The following is a 23,670-nucleotide window of genomic DNA, read 5'->3' on the forward strand; positions in this document are numbered from 1 at the left end:
AAACCACGGCAACGACATGCATGTGATCCTAGACGAGAAACACTTAAGCTACGTGAGGGAGCAGCAGCCTGGATGGCTTTTTAATGTGATCGCAGTCACCTCGTCTGGTTCACTACAGCTGCGCATCAAGAATATAGAAAAACTGTTGAGGACGGTTCAAAATTAAGGAAAACGAAGACACACGAGCATCAAATATAATACAGAAGAGATGAGCGGTGCATAGCCAAAATGGTAAAATGTACAAGTTCATCCACATAATACAACACAGTTACTGTAGATGAGTCATGATGTCACCATGACAACCAGAAAAGCAGAAAATTTCCATTTACAGTAGGATGCTTTCCCCCACATGCATTTGATGTACAAAACATGGATTCAGCAGTGAGGTGAAACCTCCCTTCACCAGGAAAATGGTTCAAATACACTGCAAGTCTTCCCCGTTACATTTCAGCAAGTGTTCACCATCAGCATGGCGACAAAAATCCATAACCTTAATAAATAAGTTACATTAAATTTAAAAATCTAAACCTCTAATGGGAGTTGAGATATTATTGTGGAATGTGTTAAAACATGGTGAATGGAAGCCTGGTGAAGTCAAAAACACCCCAGACCATGTCAATGGTTAAAATAATTGAAATAAAATCAGTTAAATGAATCATCGTACTACTCCCACTGATTTGATATTTTTAGACCTTCCTATTGGCCACATTGAATAGATAAAGTTGCTTCTTTGAACCTTTATTTGGTCGAACTAAGTAATATTACTACCGGTCATTTTGAGTGTGCTTGTGTTGTGTTCATGTGCTGAAGATTATTTAGGAATGTTCAGACATTTAGATATATACCATCAAAAACCTTTCTCATTTGAAATCCAATGAGCTGTATGAGAGGACGTGAACGCACCATTTTTGAACCGTTCTGTGCAGCTGACTGCTGTCAGTCACCGCTTCGCGCTGCTGACGTCAGCATCTACACATCACTTTTACAGCTTCATATATAATCTGTTAGAAAATATAAACTTTTTTTCACCTATATCAAACAAGTGATCTCTGAATGTTCACGCCGGTGGTTCTTATTTTGCTGCAGTATTTGTGAATAACGTGCATTAAAAATGAGCTGTAAATCATGAAAACACCAGTTTGTTGGAGCTGTGGGCACCTCACTGGTGCTGAAATGTCGGCAGTGCTGTAGGCCGGGCACCAATGTTGTGGTTATCTACAGATACAGTGTGCTTCCATCGCGCTTGCTATACATGATGTGGCCTCTGTTCCCACTGGTGTGTGCGTGTTTGCGTGCGTGTGTGTGTGTTTGACTTTGGCACTTTGGTTGTGGAGAGCAGAGTTGGTCTGACATTCATCCACCTGCTTTCATTTCGCATCTACCAGGCCAGAGGGGACGCCAGCCCCGGGCTTCTGGGGTTTTCTGGAGACTGGGTGTCACTCAGCGCTCTCTGCAAGAGGGAAAACCAACAACCTCCAATAATCCATAGGAATCCAACAGGACATTTTTATTTTTATTTTTTTAAATGTGTACCGGTAGTTCTGAAAAAGCTCACCTCGAACTTGGATATGAACTCGGTGAAGATGGCGAAGAACGCCTCTGTTCTGGTGGACTTGCCATCCTCTCCGAAGTAGGAGGCCACCTTGAAGAACTCCTCCATCGCTCTGGCCTGCAGGGACTCCAAGGACTGGATTGCAGGGTGACTGTTCTCCAGGAAGCTCTGCAGGTGGAGCACAAACGATCAGCCCACCCGCCATCATCTTGTAGAAGTGCCATTCATTTGCTAAGTTACTCAGAAATAGTTTTAGGTTGTGTTGATGATATCATACGCTCATGATGGAAGCAAAGTGGTCCTCAGAGGTGGGCGGGATCTTTAGACAGGCTGTCCTGATTTCCTGGATGATGGACTGAATGTCACTCAGCTCTGACGTGACGGCTCTCTGGTTCACTGTACAGGGTTTTCTTTAGTCATTTCAAAATTTCTTAACAAGGTGAAGGTTTCAACAATGTTTCATGCTGTGCATCCCAACATCATCGTACCCTTGGCTGCCAGAGGCACTGTTGTCAGGTCTCTGGAAAAGTTGAGCAGCTCCGGAAAGTGTTGGTAAAGAGATTTGGCCAGGATGTGCAGAAAAGTGGATTTCCCGTCGACCGTTTTCGTTGTACCCAGCTGTGAGAGAAGAAAAGGCCGGTCAGCATAGGAGTGAGCGATAAGGGGGCGCTCACACTTCCCTGGTTGTAATGTCGCACCTCATTCAGAAAGCTGATCTTAAAGCTGGTTGTCCTGTTGCTCTTGGGCTGACCGTTGTTCAGATAATTCCCCATTGCAAGTACAAACTGTGGGCAACAACCTGCTTAACAACAGCTTGGAAACGGAAGTGTGTTGGCTGCTCTAACTGTTTACCTCCAGGATTTTAGCTAGCTTCTTGCTGCTCCTCAGCTCCACTGACGCTTTGTAAATGTAATCGTAGGCCACCTTCATCTCCTCCATCTTCTCCTGCAGCGTCATCTTGAAGTGGAGGCTGCGCAGCCGGATCTTGTACTCGGGCACCATCAGCATCTGAAAGGTGCAAAACGGCCATCATCTTCAGATCGCGCCACCTTTGGGCGTTTTCTATGCTCCTCTGCGTTTACCTGGAAGATGAACTGGTCGGGCTCGCTCAGCTTGGCCGGGTCCTGCTCAAACTGCTCGTACTGTTTGACCTCGTCGTCGTTGGGGGCGTAGAGCAGCAGCTGTTTAACGTGAGCGGGCTCCAGCCTGTCCGTGGTCATCTTCATCAAGATCTGACGCAGCTCGCTGGTGGAGAGCTTCAGATGGGCGATGAGGATGGCTGCGGAGGGGAAGAGAGCAGGGGAAGATGTTAGCGAAGGGTGGGGAAACGTCCCCATTGGGAACTTGTTGACTCTTGTCTCATGGCCAGAAGGTTCTGGGCTCCAGCTCCATATCCTGGTACACAATCCATTACTAAAGGCATTTCCTATTATGTGGAATTATTACCAGTCGGAATTGTTTGGTGGCTGGGGTAAAGGGCCAAAGAAAGAAGTGTGAGTCCTGACAATGATAGGAAGATGTACTCACAGGCATTGTAGGCTTTCTTATGGGACAGGATCTCCACCACGTCTCTCTTCTTCAAACTGTCTGGCAGAAAGGCTGGCTCTGGAGGAGAGACTGATCATTTTAACAAGTAGTTTAGTGACTTGTTCTCCAGGCACCAGGGATCAGCATACACACACACACACACACACACACACACACACACACACACACAGGTAATGGTGCCTTATGGAGAACTGATGTGATGAACAGATGAATGGTCATAACTGTGAAGGTACAAGCAGAACAGACACATTAATAACAACTTCATATTTAACGGGAGGGTGTCTTCTAACATGAAGGGTGGAGTGTACGAAAGAATCTGATAATGCAGTGAGACAAATGACAATCACATGTTTCCTTACTGGATCTACGCTGAGTTCCGAAGTGCAGATCAAGGTCCAAGTACTTCACCATGTCGGTCAGCTTGTCGTAGTCTGAATCTTCTCCAAGCTAAACATGGAGACAACGTGCTCAGAACACAGACACAGCGGAGGCTTTGTAAACACACGTCAGCTGTTCACAAAAAAAGACTCTCTGTGTCTGACGGGTTGGGAGACATAGGGCACATCGGTGCAAAAAAAGTCACAGATGAGATCTGTTTTTAAAGTCCGATGACTCATTGGAGGCCCAACAGAGCATGAGTAGGCCGTTCACGGGTGTAGGAGTGAGAACAGGTGGGGGAATTCACAAGTCATTGTTTACTGTGGTCACGGGACAGAAATATGATCAACTTTACACGAAAAGTTCGGACTCCGGCGCGCAGCTCACCTGACCCCAGATTGTTCCCTCAGAGTTCTCCACCTGCTCCCAGCGCAGCCTCTTCACGCTCATGTGGTCTGAAGCCTGACCGTCTGATTTGGGCAGAGGGGGTGGATCACAAGGCGGAGGCAGGGGCGGCGGCGGCGGCGGCGGCACCTGGGTAATAAATAAATGCGCATCTGCTGTTACGTAACTTAAATTCATCATAGACGGGTTGTCTTCAAAGTCTTTCAGGTTTTCTTATACGTCCCTGCCTCCAAATTATAAAGAGCTGCTATATAATTATAAATAACTGAATGCAGATGTCACCTGCTGGTCCTGTTGTGGGGGTTCGTAGGTCGTCGTGTGACCAGGGAGGGCGGAGTGAGATTCTGCCGTCTGGGTGGGGCTGGGATCCTGCAGTGATGACGGCAACGGGCCCTGGTAGCTGTGTTGGTGGTGGAGCTGGTGGTGCCTCTGCAGGACCAGCTGGCTCGGTCTCAGCGGCTGAGGGGAGGGCTGCGGCGAGAGCTGGCGGACGGGCTGGGGCTGGCTGAGCTGCCGGGGGAGGTAGCTCGGGCGTGAGGAGCGGAAGATGGTGGTGGTGGTGTTGAAGTGTGAGAGGCGGGTGGAGGTGGTCTGGAAGCATTTGTGAGGGGTCTGGGCTTCGTCTGTGGTGGAAAGTGCTTTGTGCAGGGGCGAGCGGCTGGTTAGGAGGGTCCTCGGAGGGGGCGGGGGAGGAGGGATGATAGGATGGTGGGGTTGGAAGGGCATCCGGCTGCGAGGGACATGCTCGGGGGAGAAGCGGACCGGTGGAAGGGGGTCTGTGAACTGAACAGGGGGCGGTATCAGAGTCTGGAAGGTTGGGGGCGGTGGGGGGCTCTGTGCAGGAGGTGGTGGTATGTGATCAGAGCCGGAGGAGTAGCCGGGAGAGGAGGCTTCGTCGCTGCTGCTGTGGTCCTCACTGCTGCCACTGCTAAGCTGCCGTGGCATGAAGGCCATCCCCTGGTCCTCATGGAAACTCATCTGCAGAGAGGAGACTCCACGATTTAAAGTGACGAGTATTTACTGCTGGAATATTACTTTTTATACTTATGTCATCATGAGAAACTTTAGGGGCATTACTCAAGACAAGCCGGAGGAGGATAAATTTACCAAATATCCTTCTTCTGAAACTATGACAACCACTTTGGCAACCATGTGAGACCTGCTCTGATTATTTCAAATGTGAGATTATTTGGTTTTTATTACAGTTGTCACACACATTTACATCTCCAATGACATCCTCACCTCCTCGTAGTCGTTCTCCCCAGGCTTGAAATCATCGCCCAGGGTGACCCGGTGGCCCAGCTGCTCGCTCAGCGCGTCCAGGAATTTGTCGGTGTCCCGGCTGCGAAGCGGGCGAGAGAAAGTGAACAGCTTCTTGCGGCGGCTCAGGGAGTTTGGAGCACCGTCCGAGAGCTGAGGGGAGGCCGGGGGGCTTTCCAAGCTGACGTAGGGGTTAGAGTCCACGCTGCTCTGGTGACGGATCTCATACACTGGAGTGGGGAGAGGTTCCTTCCAGGACAGGGTCAGGCCTGATTTACGGTTACCTGCAATAAAATAAGTCTGTTGATGGTGCATGTGGATTTCCACTCTTCAATGCTCCCGGCGTTCCCGTCTTTAATTCCTTTCTAGACCGATGTGACCGTGTGAGAAGAGGAGAGTCGACTCGAATCACAAATTTGACTGACTTGACACAAACATGGCATCACGTGACACAAGCCCGGACTTTTCTCGGCTTTTACATCTTGTCTGCAAGCATGTGCACATGGTGTGTGTACCTGTGAGAGGGGGGAGGGTGAGGGGGGAGAGACAGCGCCCGTAGGCTTCGGTCTGTCCCCCGACCTCTGGCTCTGCCGAGGTGCCGCCCTGCAGCGGCGACGTGCCCTTTCCTGCGTACACGTTCTCCAGCTCTGTGTACACACCTGTAATCTACAGGGCGGAGGGCGATGAGCTCGTTAGCAACACAACTGCAGCGTAACATCTACTTTGAAAGTCTGCTGCTTCAAAGAGTTCTGGTTCTAGTTTCCTGCCATCATGTTCTGATCTATGGCCACAACCATAACTGCAGAACATGTGAGCAGACCTTCAAAATGATGTGATCAGACAGCAAACATAACGCAAATAGCATTAAGTTCACCATTGACTGATTAGCGAGGTGCTGAAAAGCTGCTGTTGTACCTACATGACTGAGGTCTGGAGACTCGGGGAAGGAGGTTCCATCACCTGATTGCCTCTCCTCTGGATTCCCAGATTCATCCACATGAATTCCTAAAGCACAATAACAATGACAGTGACCTCCTTCCATCCACCCCCAACAGAGCTGAGAGAGGATGGAGCAGAGCACAACAGGAGCAGCGTAAAGCAAAAGCCTGGGGTCTGGAGGAGTTAGCCGTGAAAATGGAAGCCCCATGTCTCAAACAGCCTTCAGCTGAAGTTTAACATAAAAATTCACTCCTGGGTGTATGCTATTCAGAGCTAAGGCCTTGGAGACATGGAGCCACAGATGAACCAGTAATGGACATGTGTCCTTAAAATTATGTCCTTTCAAAAGCTGTCAAAATTCAGGTATTTTGGAAGCCTGATTTTAAGCTCAGAATGCAGGCGGATGGACAAAGCATTCCTGAGGCTGCTGAATCACAAGGTTTATTGCCATTTATGATCTTTTCGGTGCTTCTGCATGCAGCAGCTGGACAGCAGCGGTGTAGTAAGAGGAGCCATCCTTATCACTGATAAGAATGTTTTAGATGCTTTCAGAAGACAGTTGAGGTTGTATGATGTTTCAATTAGCAGGCTGTTTTCAGACTTCCTGAGACTTGTTTCTTAGCAGCTGGATCTTAGCAGTCTACTCTACAATTTTTCACCACAGCATCACGTTCCTCATGTTCCTGTATTTCTTTATCAAGTCTGATTCTGGAGCTATAAATAGTTCTGGAGAGATTTTCTTGGTCACAGCTGCTGGGTACATATGATATATCAGAGCCCCTGAGTGTTTTTCTTCTATTTTGATTTACTGTATTTGATATTTATTTTTATTCCTGGGAACTTGCATGATTTCCTGAAAATTGAGGTAAGCTCCTGTTGCAGGATAGAAGGAGAAAACGGAATGTGGAGTGGAGGCATACCTAATAAAATCTCTCCTTTATAAATGAGGAATAGATAGAATTAGTGATTTCTGCCACCAAAAGATAAACTGGATAACTGTTTCCCTGGCGTACCCATTCCCAGGTGAGTCCCGATGATGCAGTCATCGGAGCTTCTCTCTCGGATGCATCCGCGGTACGAGGTTCCGCTCACTCGCATGGAGCTGCTTCGCCGGTGGTGCTCCAGACCAACGTCGGGTTCCAAAACCGCTACAAATCACACACAAGCCCCGAGGACCGGTTATTACTGATATTTCCTCTGTCGCAGCTGAAAATAAGGATTTCTAACTTCAATAACAATGAATGAAGCTGTCCTTCTAATTAATCCGATAATTATCCCGGTCAATAAATTAGCTGTTTGGACTATAAACCAAAAGAAAACTCAAAACCAAAAACCTGAGGGGTTAAAAGAGAAAAACAACAGAGGGCATGCAGCTGTAGAAAGCTAAAAAACTCAAAAAGAGCTGCGGATCATTTGGCTCACCGCTGCTCTTGAAGCCAAGGAAGCGCGACAGCTTGTTCTTGCAGCGCTCCTGTTCGTCGTAGGTCAGTAGCTGGTAGATGAACTGCCAGATCAGCTGCTTGGCCGGCGTATCCAACACAGGAAACACGTCTACTATCAAAGTGTCCACGTTCCTGTAAACAGCATACAGAAGAACATCATTCTCTTCCTATAACTTACCCTGCGGGCTGCCAGGGTAACCGGTTTGAGCTGTAAATATGCAGATTCAGATTCAGGATGAAAAAGATTACAGCTGAGTGGGAAGATGAGGGGAATGTCGCTTATGTTTAGAATCCCGTCTCTGGCCTTCGTAGTACCGAAACATTCAGCACGAATCAGATTTTATAATCTTGCAGCATCACGTGTTTTCATCATCTGAAGAGCCGCATCCATCCCCCTCCAAATCAGCCCGTCAAGAAATAATATCAGTGCCAGTTCAGAGGAAAAATCTCCGTGCTTGGCTGCAAATATTTGTTTCCTCACTTGCTTTTCTTCATTGTCATCATTCTTCTTCTCGATCCTTCCCATCATTCGCACCCATAGCAGTGCAGGTTGTACAGAGCACGTTAAACAGTTTCCTAGGCAACAGATCATCTTTACCAGAGTGAGGGCTCACTCTTCATGGCACTGACCTGTGCTGGAAGAAGGTCTCCAGGGCTTTGCAGACGGTGTACCTCTCCTGGATGGTCAACAGGTGCTCCAGCTGCTGGCCAAAAGTGCGGCCGTGGACTTTGATGCTCGGTGGAAGGATTTCTGCCACCCACTGCAGAGAGCTGAGTGCTGGTGACCTGCATGACCCAAGATCGGATATTCACACCTCAAATGACCCCCTTGGACCACAAATGTGCAAAGATGGTGGCTCTGTGCTACTTAGCATAGCATCAATTTAGTTCTAAGTTTTGGTATGCACCCTCTAGGAATTTCTTTAATGCCTCAGTGATCTCAGCAGGAACAAGCATCAGATTAGGATGAGCAGATAGATAAAGAAGCCCGTCACTTCACCTGGAGCGTGGTAATGTGGTGGGCGCAGGGCTCGGCGAGTCTTCTACATCTGTCGGGTCGGAGGAGTAATCAGATGGTCCCTCCTCTACCACCAGTGTGGGCATCGCCCCACTGCCCTGCAGCATGGACACCACCTTCTCGTGGGAGCAGTTTCTACATAAACGACAGAATTGGTCAGCTTTTAGACTAAAGTCCTAAAATCCAACATTACGAATGTATAATTTTCTCTTTGGAAAAAAAATTATATTGGATTTTCCTTCGGGGGGAAAAACGATGTTTTCCTTCCAACAGCTAAAGAGGAAGAAAATAAAAACGATACAGTATCAAACACATCAATAAATCTGGAGAGGGCTGTGATTCTTCTTTGATGTGGGGTTTAGGGTGGCAGAATGAGCAAAGCCGTTCCTTCACATGACTGGAAATTGCGTTTGCGTGAAATTCAGTTACATTTCAACGCACGGCAAAGTTTTCATCTGCACGCCCACGCTCACTCTCTAAACACAAATCTAGAAGGAGAAGGTCAAGAAGCTTTCAAAGTACACAAAATTATGCTGACCAACTCCTACAAGAAAAGTTCTGTTTGCATAGAGGCGCATTCACGTGCACCGTCACCAACAACAGAACATTCTTCCGGTGGAAAATCTGGAGGCAAAACTGGGAAGAAAGACTACAATAAATCTAGTCTCCATCTTTGCAACAGTTTAAATGAACTTAACCCTCTAGGGGTGAAATACCTAACAGGATATTTAGTCAGTTAAGCAAAAACCAAACAAAATATGTGGAAATTGTAAACTTAGCAAAGCTAAGATGCTTTAACGTATGACATGCTGCTCAGAAAGTTCCAAAAGAGAAACTCTTAAAGTAAAAAAATCATAGCTTCAGGTATTCAGTGACGGATCAGCTGGCACGAAAACAATCTTCATAGTGAGAGCAGATGGCTGCTGAAAAACAGCCTCAAAATATACCACTGAACAACCCAATTGGCAAAAACAAAATACTACTGCAACCACCGGTGCTAAGATTAGCAAGAAGAATATTTTCCATTAAAAAACACACCTCATGTCCAGCCCATTGAGGAAAAGGATCCGGTCACCTGGTTTCAGTCCACATTCCTCAGCGGGGCTATCTGAGAGGGAAACAATGATGGCAGAAAATCACAACTCAGCTCGAATAACAAAGCAGAACTTGGCAGCGCACAGGGTGCACAGAACAGACGGTACAACACTGAAGGATGGTGACTAATCTGAAACTGTCAACCTGTTTACTGATCCCAACAAAGCCCATGAACAGATGAGGCAACGGTGATGAATTGTGTTACATAAGGAAACGCGACTGTCAAAACATCTCCGCTGGAATCTGTCCTGACTGCAGTGGCCCACCCTCGCCTCCTCATCTGTCATCGCACTGATGGATTTTCATTACAACGGATGTCGCTCAAAGTTGCTTCACCAACAGTCTCTCTGGATTTAGGTGCTTTCGGAAGCCTTTCGATGGGCTCTACGCCACAGGATCTGTGCACAGATCACGATGAGAGACACGCTCTCCGCCCCCACCATCTCCATATCAACCTCCATAAGGCCCACTGAGTCAGTCCGCTTCGGAACATAATGGTGGGAGATGGTTGTGGGAGGGAACGGTGCCGTCATCACCAAATACACACATAATGCACGCACACCTTCCTCCCCACAGAGGAACTGGCCACAGTGTTGCAAAAAGAAACTTCACACCATCTTTTTTGTCTGTAGAAAACAAATGAACTTGCTCGCCTAAACTGATACACACAGTTCTATTCAAAAAGGCTTTCATATCATACCAAATGTCCTCTCTTGTACAAGGGTGCAACACACAACAAACAGAGTGACCTGAAGAAGCATTGGGTTCAATAGGCTCACTTCTACATTACTAAATGACAGCATCTTTTGGCATGGTGCTATTTAACTAGTGTATTAGTGCGATCTCATGATTAGTCGTTAAATCTGGCTTCTTCTGGTTCTCCGCATTTATTTTTTTGACAACTCACATCACATTAATATCACATTAATCCCATTAGTATCACATTAATAGCAACACCAAACCACCTCTGCCATCTGCAGTGGAAATGCCGGGCGCATTGGGATGTAATGCTAATGATATGAGGGCTTTCCTCAGTGAAACGTGGATCTCTGAATGTAAATGTCGTAATGTTTGGAGTGTTCTCCTCGTCACATTGATTGGTGACTCAGACAAATCCACTTCCAGGTACACTCACAGTCACATGCACAGGGCACCTCCTCCATCACCTTCAACCCCCAGCGGCTGACACCGCAAACAGGCTCACCCACAGAAAAAGCATTCACACCTCCTCCCTCACCAGCCAACACAGAGCAACATTTGTTTAGAGATGTCATACACACACACACACACACACACACACACACACACACACACACACACACACACACACACACACACAGACACACACACACACACAGACACACACACAGGCATCAGGAGGCGGTACCTGGGATGACAGAGTCGATGGAGACGGGAGCGTGACCCCGCAGCGTGAAGCCGAAGCTCTTGTTTCCTCTGTAGACGCGAATGATCCTGAAGAAAGAGAAAATTGAGTGGTTGAGTCTTTTCCTGAAGCTTTTATTTATTAATGTAATGGAACTACCACATGCAGGATATTGACACTGAGTCAAATTCTAGACAAAGACGGAGTCTCTGCCTTTTTATGGGTTCAGCGCTGTGTATATGCATTCTGCCCATCATTTTTGCGTCATCAGACCAAAGTCAGTGATGGTGATGCAAACCTCAGTGCTGTTTAAATGGCTGCCTTCGTCACACTCTGTAGATGGGTGCCTGGAGTGGGGATACGATGCTCATCTTTCCTGCTACCCTCTGATTTAAGCTAATATTGATGCCGGTCTCAAAACAAAACAGTTCAAACTGTGCTGTCTCAATGCTCCGTTGCCCAGATTGACTCCTATGTTTTATTATTCATCTCATTCTGACATAAATGATTCAATGTAACAAAAGGATTCAACATTTTGATTCACTTCATTCAACCCAGAAGAGGAAAACACACTCAACCCTCTTGTGACATCAAAAACAAGACACTTTTGCTATCTATCTGCAGCATGTTGCCATGGAAACGCCTCGAGGCCACAGCGCCCCTATATGTAAACAGGAATGGAGACCAAAAAAGGAACATGAGGGAAAACATAGATCATCTTTATGGTTCAAACTGGAGACTGTTTTGACTCTGGAAGCAGAACTTTTCAGGAATATTATTGCTAATAGAGACAAAATGTGATATCTTGTTTAAAGCAGGATAAACTGGAATTAGTAGGTTAACACTGATTGATTTCATTCAATTATCATTTTGTGGGTTAATGCATTATTTAACTAAAAGACCTTTGTGACTACATTTAAAATCACAGAGGAAGGCTGAAATTAGTGAGCCGGCTAATGTGGATGTGAGGGATTTCTCTGCCCCCTCCTGCAAACCTGCACTGTGTTATTTGTCTGACAGCCATTTACCCAGCATGCTGTTGGGCGGAGGACCAGAACAGTCTCAATCTATATTGCTGCGCATGGCAGAGATCTAACTTTGTGTGAAATTGCACCCGGAATGTATCCAGATTTAAAGTTTTGTAGGTGCAGTTTTGTAACAACATCTATCGTAAGGTTTATCAGCGTCACTTTTATAGCGGCTTCTCAATTCATCTTTTGATGTCAGACATTGAAATTCACCAATCGCTCTTAAAAATGCTGTCAGACATGCGCTCACCTCTGGTTGGGGCCGATGGGGGGATGCACAGATATCCCCGAGACGGACTTCCGTGCACTTCTGTCTGCCTCACTCCTGCCGCCTGCTTCTCCATCTCTGGGGACCGAACTGGCCCGCTTGGAGCTGCGGTTGCGATCTGAGTGATCTTCGCTGCGACTTCTCCGGATCCTGCCCTGCGGCTCGCTGATGCTCTTGCTGCGGCAGAGCCGGTTGATCACGTTCTGGGATACTGCCTCGTCAAAGCGCTGCCGATGCTTCTTAGGAATGAATATTCTGGCAAACATGGTGGCATGTGAGGAAAAGAAAAGGGACAGTATTGATTCCGGTCCACAACTAAAATAGAGGGTGGAAAAGCATCACAGAGGGAGCTCTGGTCCACGAGAAAGAACCCTGGAATTCCAGTTTGATCACATCAGAAGCAATTCTGGCAGCTTAAAAAAGTACAGATCAACTCGATGGAATCTTCAAAGTGGAGAGCAAATTTAATCAACAGGCTTCCACCTTCAAGATGGATAGAACTAAAGACAAAAGGGAATAAAAAAGCTTTCGATGGAGAGATTAGGTTATTTTTCTGCCGTCTCCTAAGAGATGGATGGAAGCTTGAAAGAGAAGATCTTTCTCTGAGGAGAGAGACGGCGAGGAAGCATCAGCGTCACTCGCTGCTTGCTGGGGTCTCACTGCTGCAGCCTGAGCTACCACAGACTGAACGCAGTGGGAAAAAAAAAGATGTGGGAGTGAGCAAGCACGGGATTTCTTCTTTGCTATCTCTCTCTGCTTCGATCAGAAGGATCTCATTCTCGCCCTCTCACTCCATCACTTCCGTCCACGCTTCACCTCTGTGTCACTGTCCATATGAGCCCAAAGCAGGAAGCTGACAGGAAATGTGACAAATCAAGTTGACAAATCCACTCAATGAATCTTTATTTCAAATGATAAAATAGAGATTTTTTAAATTAATCTGAAACCTCAAGTGTCCTTTTCATCTTTGGGTGTATCAGCTATGTCACTGGTCACAGTGTTTAGGTCCCCTTAGTTCATATTTAGGAAATTGTATCAATAACTAAATCTCAGGTTATTTCCTAGATGCAGGATTAATATATTTTAAAGTTTATCTTATCTCATCATTAGCATTTTTACTACTGATGGTAATGGTTATTTAACCTGATGTCTCCTTTAATTACTCAATCTGTAATCCTGTATTGAGGATAAAAAGGGCAAAGCAATAATATCCTCATTAATAAAGTGGTTTCCCAAGTCAGAGCTAAATGTGGAAAGATTTTAATGCGCCAACAAATATAAATTTAGAGGATTTATGCTCTCAAAGAGACAAATCCAAATGTAATTTTGCACAAACAACCGTTCTGCGCGCCACCTACACCAGCCGGTTGGGTTTGCAGTTGATCTGCTAATGACAGAAATCAGTCATGGGCAGACTGGATGTGATATGGCCTGTGAAACGTAGCACCAGTGGAGTAATTAACACCACAACTCAAGGACAAAAACGCGAAAGAGCAATAACAGCTACAATAAACCGTCTCCACAAGAGGCTACTAAAGGCTATAAAAACAACTTTGGCAGCTAAATAAAGCAATTAGGACACACTCGTAGTACAGAGAGGAGGAGGAGAAGAAGAAGGGGGATGGGCAGAAGAAGGGAGAGCATCTACACAGCAAACTTAAGGCATTAGTAATGTTTATGGTAAAATGTTGAGCTGTTAAAGCCCTTAATTAAATGCCACCCAGGTAAATGTGGAGCATCTCTAACCCTCCTCCTGCCCTGTGCTGTATAATGAAATGAAATTTGCATCTGGAGCCTGAAGGTTGCAGCATTGCCTGAGTGTAGAGCTTATCTGACACTTAGATCTAATTAGAACATCGCTGATTTCATCTCCTTAAACTCAATGCCAACACTCAGTTTAAAGGCTATTTTTAAACATTTTAATTTTGTGCTGTTATGCAATCTACCAATACAAGCCAATGAGCCACTATTATTAAAGTATGTTTCCAAAACTGTATTGTGTTTTATGCTACATTTATTACCAAACAGACATATAAATATGAATCGTGCAGCATGATGTGTGTAAAATGAAAACTACTTGATTTACAATGATGGAATTATTAAATTATTTCAATATATAATGAGATGTTTATCAAATAGCAGACCATCATATGTATTTTTCTTTGATTATGTTACTTAGTGCAGCAGTAAATAAGATCTTTAAGGCCATCAAAACAGACAAAGTTGAGATATGAATACACGTCTGACAGGGATGAAGAAGCAGCAGTCAGCCCGTCACTAGCTGCGATCAGTGCTTCCCTGCTGATTGTTTCCTACCACTGCTATAAATATAACTATGCTAAATGTGCATCTGTTGGAATCACACTTGAATTATACCTCCCGAATCAGCAGATTTAAGTCAAATTCCTGCACATGTGTCAAACCCAGTCCTCGAGGGCCACGATCCTGCCGGGTTTTCTGTCCTACCAGGCTGAAAATGCATTCAGTGGGATATTAAACCCGGCAGGATCGTGGCCCTTGAGGACTGAGTTTGACATGCCTCTAGCATCTGTTACAATCATAAATGTATCTAGGTGCTTTAGAGAATCCAGGGCCTCCAACAAGCAACAGTGGAAAGAAAAAAAATCCTTTTTAAGAGAAAACTTTGACAGGTCCAGGCTCATATGAGGGGGGGCTCCTGCTGATGGCCGGCTGGGCAGAGAAGGAGGAGAATGGGGAGGACAGATAGAAAGAGTTGACATACGGAAATGCAGATGTTTATCCACTCGATATGACAGGCGTCTGTTGAAAGAGCCAAGTCATCACCAAAAAAAGTTCCACCTCAATTCTAACAAATGAAGTGAGAGCTGTAATTTGACCTCATTTATAAAGAATAGATATCTATAATTATCTGACGGGGGACTGTGTAGGAGGGAGCGAGCATGAAGTTGGGACACAATTCTCAAAAAGGGAAGAATGACAAGAAGAAAACCACCGGTTTCAGATAGAGAGTCCACACGTGACTTAAATGTCAAAGGCTTGAGACCATGAGCATGTGCAAACAACAGGAGAGCAACAGTGCTCTCTCATTCAATGATAAAACACTTGTGCTGCAGGAAATCAGCAGAGGGTCTTGTCCTCAGTCTATCCTCTCTGAGATGATGGTGTGATCCACCTGTGACTGACCAAGATGTGTGAACATTGCCTTGAATGTGTGGCTTTCTGTGCTGTGCTCATCATTTTCTCTAATAAAACAATTTGCAAGACATTCAAGAGCCTCAGTTTGTTGCTCAGCACAGGAAACAAACCAGTGGCGCCGCTGCCTCCCCCAGTTCAGATCAAACACCCTCATTATCAGGACTATTAAAGACAAAGCTGTGTGAACACCACACACAGTAAAAGCAAATGAGGAGAAAACATTAGCCAAAAATGGCAAACCGAGCTCCAAAACCGTACGCTCACATACTGGAAGATGTCACTCGGTCAGAAAAGACCAGAAGTACCCATGCAACAGAGCCAGACACCGTTTAAAAAGGAAAAATAATATTCAGCGCAGAATCATGCAGATAACACACCAACGCACACGTTCGCACATTCTGTCAGACTGTAGATGGTAAAAGTGAAGCACCACTTATCTCGGTGGAAAAGGTACAGAAGCACAGTATTGTGTTAGCAGCATTCAGTACAGCTCCAAAAAAAACTGCTGAAAATGTTTTTGAGATGATAAATAACAGATCACAGGCTTAGGAATGGCAAAGCTTGGTAACAACAATGGAGTGAAGGATCCTAAAGCTGAAAATGTCAGACACCAGCATCCTTATTACAGTACACATCTCTCAGGAGACTCAGTTGCCTCTTCCCTTCTTATGTATACCAGTACATAAGATCACACCAGGTGTACTTAGCTAACAGTGTGCAGCATTGCACTAGAACCTGCACAAAACAAGCAACTGCAGACACACGTGTGAAACCTCAATCATGTGTTAAACTCAGTTGAAAATGGAAAAGCTGTACTTACCCCAGACAATTCATCATTTAGCTGTCGCCCATAGCTATGAACTAAACTGAGCCTCAATGCAAAGTGGCTAACAGTGACACCTACTGCCTCAGCACTGCCCCTCTGAGGAGGGAAGAGGAGACAGAGTATGGTTGGACCCTGGTGTATGAGAGAGGCAGAAAGGCTGTCATTACAGAGTATCTGGGGAAAACAACAGAGAGAGAGAGAGAGGAAGAGAGGGAGGGATAGGGAGAGCGGGGGAGGAAGACACTCCGACCAGAATAATTAGAAAAGAGCAAAGAAGAAGGGGGAAATAGAGGTACAAGTGAAGACTAGAGGATGTATAAAACACAGACTGCGTTATGTTATCAGTAGTGTTTTGTAGTACCCTCCATTATATAGACACTAACAAGGAGCTCTTATTGGACAATATGTCCAGCCCTTTCTTGCAGAAACATCCTCATCACTGACTTCACACTGCTGGAAAGTGTTCTTAGGATCCAGGAATACCCCTAAAAGTGTACTGAGCAGCGTAGTAGTGGTAGAAGCCAGAGTAGTGAGAGAACAATAGGTCTGAGCGGCTCCTGTGCAATTGAGGTGCAAGCTGTCTTTAGACATATTTAGGGTTTAGAGGGAGAGTCTGGTCTGTTTGGCAGGAGGACAACTGCAGAGCTCAATGAATGGTTTGTCATGTTTTGCAGCCAATTTTTGAAGGGGAAAGACAGCGGGATAAAGAGCAGCATAATAGTAATTCATTAAGTCTGTCTTATCTGTTTAGATTGTCCATCCTCTTTTGCTACAATGATTCTCAGCATCATTCGGTCAATTCAACCTGCCACTGAAGAAGCGATTACACTTGAGTGATGGATTTGCCCCCTCTTCCCAAGGACAGCAGATGGGGCCCACAAAAACCTAAACTGTGGCTCTGAAATGGCAGCTGTCACTTCCCCTTTAATCCACCAGGACAACAGGAAAAGCCTGTTTAGGTGCTCATTATGAATTAAATCCCCGCAGATTATTTTACTTTCAGCGTGAATCGAAAACAACAACCCGGGACACAAGTAGCAGCGTGTGCAGGGTAACAATATGTGAGGCTGCTTGAGGAAATTTGCACAAATCGTGAACACGATACCTGATGCTAGAGATGAGCTGACGATGCTCCTCAGTGGTGAGTATGTCAGGGAGAACCGAGGCCAACCATTCGAACTTCTTTTCACCTGCGTACTGCTTCAGCGCGCCAAAGAGCCTCTCTTTCACTTCAGGTTCATCGCCCAGAATCTGATCTACCTGATTAAGATCAGAAAGTGATGTTAGAGGGTTGGGTGTACCTGTATCTGGCCTGACAAAGCCTGATCAATACAAAGAGATACAATACACCATAATCATCCAAACAACTCTGCTAGTTTTGTGATTGCTGGCTATGGGGCGAGTGAACTGGGAAACGGGCCCCATTAAAAATCACAGTTTTTATAATCAATTCACAAATAAAAACTGCTGTTGAATTAAAAAGTACCTTCCTGTTGAATTCCAGAGCTTTATGTTTACGATCCAGCCTCACATTTTCTTCTCCGCTCTGACTGTCTACTACGCTGATTCTCTGTTTCTGCCTGGGGCCCAGACACAGCACCCCTAACCGGAGTGTCCTCCCCTGAGAGGCTTTGATCAGCGCTGCGGCTGTCTCGTGTTGCCTGACAGGTATGCCGTTGACCTCCATGACATAATCCCCAGCTCTCAGACCAGTACGGCCAGCAGGAGAGCATGCTGAGCAGTCCTCCACCAGTAGGGGGCAGTCTCCCACGATGGTGAAACCAAAACGACCATCCGGACCCGGGGTGATGTCCATCTGGAAGGTAGAAGAAAAAATTAAGGTGAAACATTTAATCAATCATCAGGACATAGTGTATATACAAGATTGACATTTTTCTACAGAAAAGATTTATAGCAAAATATACATGTTTTTATTTAGATTTGCTTGAAATTGAATTTGAAAGTAAGGCTTTGCATTGAGTGACTCATTCAGACCTGCTGAACACGGGACACCACTCCGATACTGGGAGGGATGTTCTTCTGAGTCTGGGCAATAGCGATCACAGCTTGTGGACCTAGACTTGACACATTGTGACCCTCAATCTCCAGAACTTGGTCCCCGGCCTGCAACCCTGCCAGGTGGGCGCTGCTTCCCTCCTCCACAGACAGGATGTAGCTGGGTCCGTGCCCCCCCAGCTGGAACCCAAACTCCTCGGGCCATCCCTGGTTGGATGATGGCATGTTGAGGACTTGGTCAAGAAAGAACAGGAAGAAGGGTGATGAAAGAAATTTTTTTAAGAGTTTTTCACAGAGTGTGCTGTGCTTTAGAGCATCTCAGCAGTAAAACTAATAAAATTATAATACAACATAATATTAAAGAAGAAAAAGACCCACACTCACCCAATGCGGTCAACACATTAAAATCAATCTGCATTACAAATCCATTAAAAAGAGCTTCGATTCGAAGCTCCCTGCTCCTGTCTATCTTGTCGCTTTGTGCACCTTTAACATGCTCTGTGGCACACTCAGAGCTCCCTGGCCTGGTTCACACCGTCACAGCAGCCAATCAAAGGATGGTGTCACAGAGATTGTGACCTTAATTTGTGTCAATGAAAAAAAGCTTTGCCCTCAAACTCACACCATTGTTAACTTATCTGTGCCATTCAGGTGTAAAATACCAACAAATAACAACCAGAAAAGGAAAATCCTCCGCTTGTGACACTTTATCATCACTAAGAAATAGAGAATTCTGCAAATTGAATGATGTGTTCTACAGCCACCATAGCTGCAAAGGTCTAAAAGTCAGCAAAGCTAATAGTAGACTTACAGAAATCTTTGGCTGGATATCGAGAGCCTCGTTTGCTCTGCCGAAATGAGTATCGGCCTTTTTTGTTTTGCAAAAACCTCTTCATTGTGATTCTCAAACAGCAGCCTGCAGTCTGTGCCTCCAGTATGTCTCCTCAAACTCCCCAGCGGTTACCCTGGCAACCCAAAACCAAACTGCCGGGACAACAAACTCAGATTATTGCCCCATTCTTCAGGTAGCGTCCACATGAGTAAAGGGTGAGTCTGCAAGCGAAGTGAGTCTCACAGTCTCCCTGTGAGTGTATCAAGGAGTTGGTCCTGCGTCGCATCCCTGATTCATCCTCAGGCCAGCCTACTCGCACAGTGTTAATCAGAAAACTGGGACGCATGCACCCGCACACCTCGGTTCCTTAATAATTCTCTCTCCAAAAAGGGTATTGTGAGGCCTCATTTTTCTATAAATACACCGGTGTGTCTTTTTCCTCCTCCTCCTCCTCCTTTCAGCTAGGTGTGCTCTCCATGGGGCTGCGACTGGCCCAGAATCACTCTGCAGTGCTGTAAGAAAGCCTGCTCAAAGCCAAACGAGGTGTCTTTGTGCCTAGAATTCCATGTGGTTCTATGTGTGTCCGCTAAGAAGGAGGAGCAAGGACAATTGAAGAGTTTAGCTTGTTGGATTAGAGGGATTATAAGATTCTGCCACACCTGCCATTATTACAGAGGGGATAGATGCTCCCCTCCTTTAGTGACTACATTCACTGACACAAGTGAAGACTCAGAATGCATGATAAAGCACTGCAGCTTTAGGACAAGGAAATAATTTTAAATAAGATTCAAAAGAAATCAATAAAATCCTTTTGGATTTTCAAATGTTGGCAGTGAAATGTGCAGGGCCCTTATAATAACAGACATTTATAATTGAAGAGAAAAATGTGTAAAAATGACCTTTGCACCTTCCAATCCATAACTTGATCTATTACAGCAGTAGCCTGGGTGTTTTAAGTAATATGTAATCATTCACTGTGAATTGGGAATAGGGAAATATAAGAATTAGATAAATGGATTGAACTGAATATAAAAACTCTATATGATCAAATAAAGATTATGCATATAAGGTCTTTTAAAGATCAATTTCAAACATTAAAAAACACAGAAATGACTTGATTGGACCAAAAACTATGACTTCTGCTACTTAATTACTTACATTCCAATCAATTATTCCAAACTACTTGAATAAAAGGGATCAAATGAATGCGTTAATAGTAAAAGCCACTGAAGAGAAGGTACAGGGAAAAACTTCAGGCTACAGGAGAACAAACTGTCATGAGCAGAAAAGCACCAGTAGACAGTCTACTTTGAATGAATTATTAAACAGAGATGATTCTCATGTCAATGAAATTCTCCTCTTACACTACAGATAAGACAGATCATTTACTAATTAAAACTGATTTTTCAGTCAACCAGCAAAAGTATTCAGGAAATATATTTATTTTGATGTTTTAGATTTCATAACACAGCCATAGAGATTCTTTTCAAACCAAACTTGTAGTTCAGTATTTATTAATGGCCTTTAAATGATTACATTCCTCTATCTCAAGATTCTCTTTTTAGAATACTCAATGCAAAAAAAACCCATAATATGGGAATCTAGTATGATAAACAAATGTCATACCTTTTTAACCTGCAGTCATAGAAGTGCTCCAGAGTAACGGCCCTGACTCCAACATTGAGAGGAGTAATATGAGTGTTGAGCCATGTCGGCAACCAGATCCTGCAGGTGTCTTGTGATGGTTTGCTTCATTGTGTGATGCACTGGACAGAAGTAAAGGAGGAATAAGAGAACACAACACAGCACAGCTTACAGCACTGGATGTTTTCATTTTAGTTCATACCCTCAATAGTCTACTTTACTGTGTTCATTTGACAATCACAGTTGTCATTGCTGTACTCTGCACTCCTGGAGAAAATAAATAAATGCTTTTTATATGTTATGTCGCTTTGCATGATCCATAGGGATACACTAAAAAGCAGATATATTATTGCATAATAACGTGTCTCTCACTGTTAGTCGCTCTCACAAAAACGTCTGCTAATGACTGAAATGCAAATGACTACAGATTGATTTTCAATAACTTAAATAGGACCCAAAATTAAGTAACAGTACATGTTGTAAATATGGGAAAAAAATTATTTTTTTGATTCGACACCTCCCCTTCGCAGGAACGTCAGCTTCCGCATGGAAGCACCTCCCATCGCCTGTTAGCCCGGATGCTAAGGAAGTAGCAAGTTTATGGACCACAGGACAAGCTAGTGGATATAACTAAAAAGATCAAACCCAGACATGTTTACGTAGGGCATAACCTAGTCCGACTTCGACAAGAAGGTGATGGAGAAAACCAAGTGTAACTTTAGCAAGTGGAAAAAGCGCGAAGCGATTCGCTAATGTTAGTGCGCTATTCCGAAGTTAAACGTTGAACGCAATAACTCAACCGTGGCGCTCTAGAAATACCTGAAAGTGAGTCTTCGCGATATTCTAGCTGGCTAAACTAATAGGGTTACATTTACGTATTAGTATACAGTTAGGGCTTTCTACCTTTTCATTGGGCGTTTGTTTAAACACCTGTTGTGTTGTGTCTTTGAAGCAACCCTAGTGGATCATGGATTTCCTCACTCTCTTTGCTATATACGTGCTAGTGGTGCTAATGTGTATAGTACTAGTCTGTAAATATTCGGGCCGGCAGCATACACCATTTACTACCCTCTCAACGTTTGTTGGAAAGGTAAGAAAGTTGTAAGTTTGACTTTAATACCAAAGATCGACACTATGTGGCGCCATTGCCCAGCGTTTTCCCAGTAGTCTCTTGACGCGTGATATCCTCCGCTTCACAGGTTGCTGCTCCATTGACGCCAAAATGGGTCCGGAGGTTGTCACAGCGGGCTTTACACAGATTTTTTCATCAAAGGTCTATAGTTGAGTTATGTCCTATATTTGGCCTTTTAATCTTTGTGCCAGACACCTACACATTGTCCTTGTTCTTGATTGCAGGAGCAACACGTTCATCTATCTGCATATTCTGCTGGAGATCGCTGTGTATGCAGAGTTCACCTATGAAGTGTTTGGCTTCTGCAGAGAGATGGACACAGGCCTGCTCAGTCTGTGTGTGCCTTACATCTTGTTGGCTATCAAGACTTTCTTTTTTTACCTCTGCATCACTACAGATCCAGGTTGGTCCCACTAAACTTTTTTTTTCTTATTTAGGAAGAAATTTAATGGCTGTCAATGTGGTCTCCACTCATTTTTGGTTTTGTTGCACGGTGACTATTTCTTATTACAATCATGCTATCCCTAACCTCATTGACCCTCTCCAACAGGCACAGTAACAAAGAAGAAAATGTCTGGTCAGCTGCACACTTACCCATATGACAGAAGGCTGTTTCACCCCGGGGCCAACTGTCCTACATGCCACCTTGCAAAACCAGCTCGATCTAAACATTGCAGTGAGGACCGATGCTCTCTTCATGTGGTGATTGATAATCAGCACAGTAAATTTGACCTCATTACTTTATTAAGTGTTCACCACACATATCTGCATGTCTTTCAGGGGTCTGCAACAGATGTGTCATGCGTTTTGATCACCACTGCATTTGGGTGAATAACTGCATCGGAGGTCAGAACACACGTTACTTCCTGCTATACCTCTTCAGCGTATGTGCCATGGCGGGAGACATCGCCTTACTAACAGGAGAGATGCTCCTTCATGCTGTTCTGCGGTCAGGGCTTTTAATGGCCAGCTATATAGACGATTATGGAGAGAAGCAACAGGCTGGGCCTCTGTTTGTGATACAGGTGAAATAAAGTACCGCTGATGTTAGTTGTTCTGTTAGTTCTCTTTATATGTTGATGAACTTAAAGATTCATTTTCTTTTCATCCCTCCAGCATCTGTTTCTGACGTTCCCTCGAATCGTCTTCATGTTGGGATTTCTGGTCTTTGTCTTCTTGCTGCTGGCCGGTTACGCCCTCTTCCACACCTTCCTGGCTGTCATCAACCAGACCTCCAACGAGTGGTATAAAAGCCGAGGTTACGTCTGTCAACACTGTCACCCGGCTACAGCAGATCGCTTGTGTAACCCAGCACCAGACCACTCCAAACGATATTACTACAGCAGAGGACTTCTCAGAAACTTGGGAGAGATTTTCTTTCCTCCACAACCTACTCAGAAAAAAGACAAATGAACAAAGACTGTGTTGCATTTACTATACATCTCATGAGATTTATTTATCAATAATGGACCGAAGATTCTGGCTATTATTCTTTTTCAACCTTTTTTGTTTATCACCCAAATGGTGTCACATATTGATAACACTGCCAGCAAACTTCTAATAATCCTTGTATGGTTGTTGTCTGCTGATTAAATGTTTACAGCCATAAGCATTAGATGCCCTATTTGACACATACAATGCAAGATGACTTACAAAAATTCAATATCAGCATTTATTTACTAAGTACAGGTTTATAATTTCTTTTTGCGAGTGGGGCAACTTTATT

The 23,670-nt window shown here is 44.7% G+C and overlaps 3 protein-coding genes across 8 annotated transcripts; 1 reads left to right on the top strand and 2 right to left on the bottom strand.

Moving 5' to 3' along the window:
- Window positions 1–59: 59 nt before the first annotated feature.
- grid2ipb (glutamate receptor, ionotropic, delta 2 (Grid2) interacting protein, b) lies at window positions 60–16,468 on the bottom strand. 3 transcript variants are annotated; one of them, XM_029844669.1, is made up of 22 exons: window positions 16,315–16,468; window positions 12,300–12,572; window positions 11,025–11,110; window positions 9,581–9,650; window positions 8,525–8,677; window positions 8,155–8,310; window positions 7,505–7,656; window positions 7,096–7,230; window positions 6,063–6,148; window positions 5,659–5,809; window positions 5,126–5,427; window positions 4,166–4,861; window positions 3,866–4,012; window positions 3,460–3,547; window positions 3,080–3,169; window positions 2,635–2,831; window positions 2,405–2,560; window positions 2,251–2,337; window positions 2,041–2,170; window positions 1,830–1,948; window positions 1,556–1,720; window positions 60–1,450 (listed from the first exon to the last, which is right to left on the bottom strand). In XM_029844669.1, the coding sequence occupies exons 1-22, from the start codon at window positions 16,329–16,331 to the stop codon at window positions 1,379–1,381; spliced, it is 3,528 nt and encodes a 1,175-aa protein (XP_029700529.1). In that variant the 5' UTR covers window positions 16,332–16,468; the 3' UTR covers window positions 60–1,378. The 3 variants fall into 3 exon arrangements, with proteins under 3 accessions (XP_029700529.1, XP_029700627.1, XP_029700572.1); XM_029844767.1 differs by lacking the exon at window positions 16,315–16,468 and having other exon boundaries at window positions 3,080–3,157; window positions 12,300–13,005; XM_029844712.1 differs by lacking the exon at window positions 16,315–16,468 and having other exon boundaries at window positions 12,300–13,005.
- Window positions 16,469–17,519: 1,051 nt separating this feature from the next.
- Window positions 17,520–19,256, bottom strand: LOC115251909 (uncharacterized). Its single transcript, XM_029845636.1, has 4 exons — window positions 19,148–19,256; window positions 18,316–18,569; window positions 17,807–18,136; window positions 17,520–17,576 (listed from the first exon to the last, which is right to left on the bottom strand). Exons 1-4 carry the CDS (start codon window positions 19,230–19,232, stop codon window positions 17,547–17,549), a joined length of 699 nt encoding a protein of 232 aa, XP_029701496.1. The 5' UTR covers window positions 19,233–19,256; the 3' UTR covers window positions 17,520–17,546.
- Window positions 19,257–21,354: 2,098 nt separating this feature from the next.
- On the top strand, window positions 21,355–23,553 carry zdhhc4 (zDHHC palmitoyltransferase 4). Of its 4 annotated transcripts, none has more exons than XM_003961504.3 (7): window positions 21,355–21,637; window positions 21,765–21,902; window positions 22,012–22,085; window positions 22,169–22,347; window positions 22,495–22,620; window positions 22,725–22,969; window positions 23,061–23,553. In XM_003961504.3, the coding sequence occupies exons 2-7, from the start codon at window positions 21,780–21,782 to the stop codon at window positions 23,355–23,357; spliced, it is 1,044 nt and encodes a 347-aa protein (XP_003961553.2). In that variant the 5' UTR covers window positions 21,355–21,637; window positions 21,765–21,779; the 3' UTR covers window positions 23,358–23,553. The 4 variants fall into 4 exon arrangements, with proteins under 4 accessions (XP_003961553.2, XP_011602953.2, XP_029701255.1 ...); XM_011604651.2 differs by having other exon boundaries at window positions 21,355–21,505; XM_029845395.1 differs by having other exon boundaries at window positions 21,355–21,902.
- The last annotated feature ends 117 nt before the right edge of the window (window positions 23,554–23,670 follow it).

Source organism: Takifugu rubripes, chromosome 1 (genome assembly GCF_901000725.2).
Source record: "Takifugu rubripes chromosome 1, fTakRub1.2, whole genome shotgun sequence".
In the NCBI taxonomy this organism is placed as follows: Eukaryota; Metazoa; Chordata; class Actinopteri; order Tetraodontiformes; family Tetraodontidae; genus Takifugu; species Takifugu rubripes.

Bases quoted from the DNA above. Each gene is read 5' to 3' on its own strand.
- LOC115251909 (XM_029845636.1), bottom strand. From the start codon at position 19,232: ATGAAGAGGTTTTTGCAAAACAAAAAAGGCCGATACTCATTTCGGCAG. The intron at 18,570-19,147 runs GTAAGTCTACTA...TTCTTGACCAAG, and splicing joins ATATCCAGCCAAAGATTTCT to TCCTCAACATGCCATCATCC. The intron at 18,137-18,315 runs GTCTGAATGAGT...TCTACCTTCCAG, and splicing joins TGGTGTCCCGTGTTCAGCAG to ATGGACATCACCCCGGGTCC.
- grid2ipb (XM_029844669.1), bottom strand. The intron at 8,311-8,524 runs GTGAAGTGACGG...TGGGTCATGCAG, and splicing joins ACCACATTACCACGCTCCAG to GTCACCAGCACTCAGCTCTC. The intron at 7,657-8,154 runs GTCAGTGCCATG...TGCTGTTTACAG, and splicing joins GAGACCTTCTTCCAGCACAG to GAACGTGGACACTTTGATAG.
- zdhhc4 (XM_029845395.1), top strand. From the start codon at position 21,780: ATGGATTTCCTCACTCTCTTTGCTATATACGTGCTAGTGGTGCTAATG. The intron at 21,903-22,011 runs GTAAGAAAGTTG...TCCGCTTCACAG, and splicing joins TCTCAACGTTTGTTGGAAAG to GTTGCTGCTCCATTGACGCC. The intron at 22,086-22,168 runs GTCTATAGTTGA...TCTTGATTGCAG, and splicing joins CACAGATTTTTTCATCAAAG to GAGCAACACGTTCATCTATC.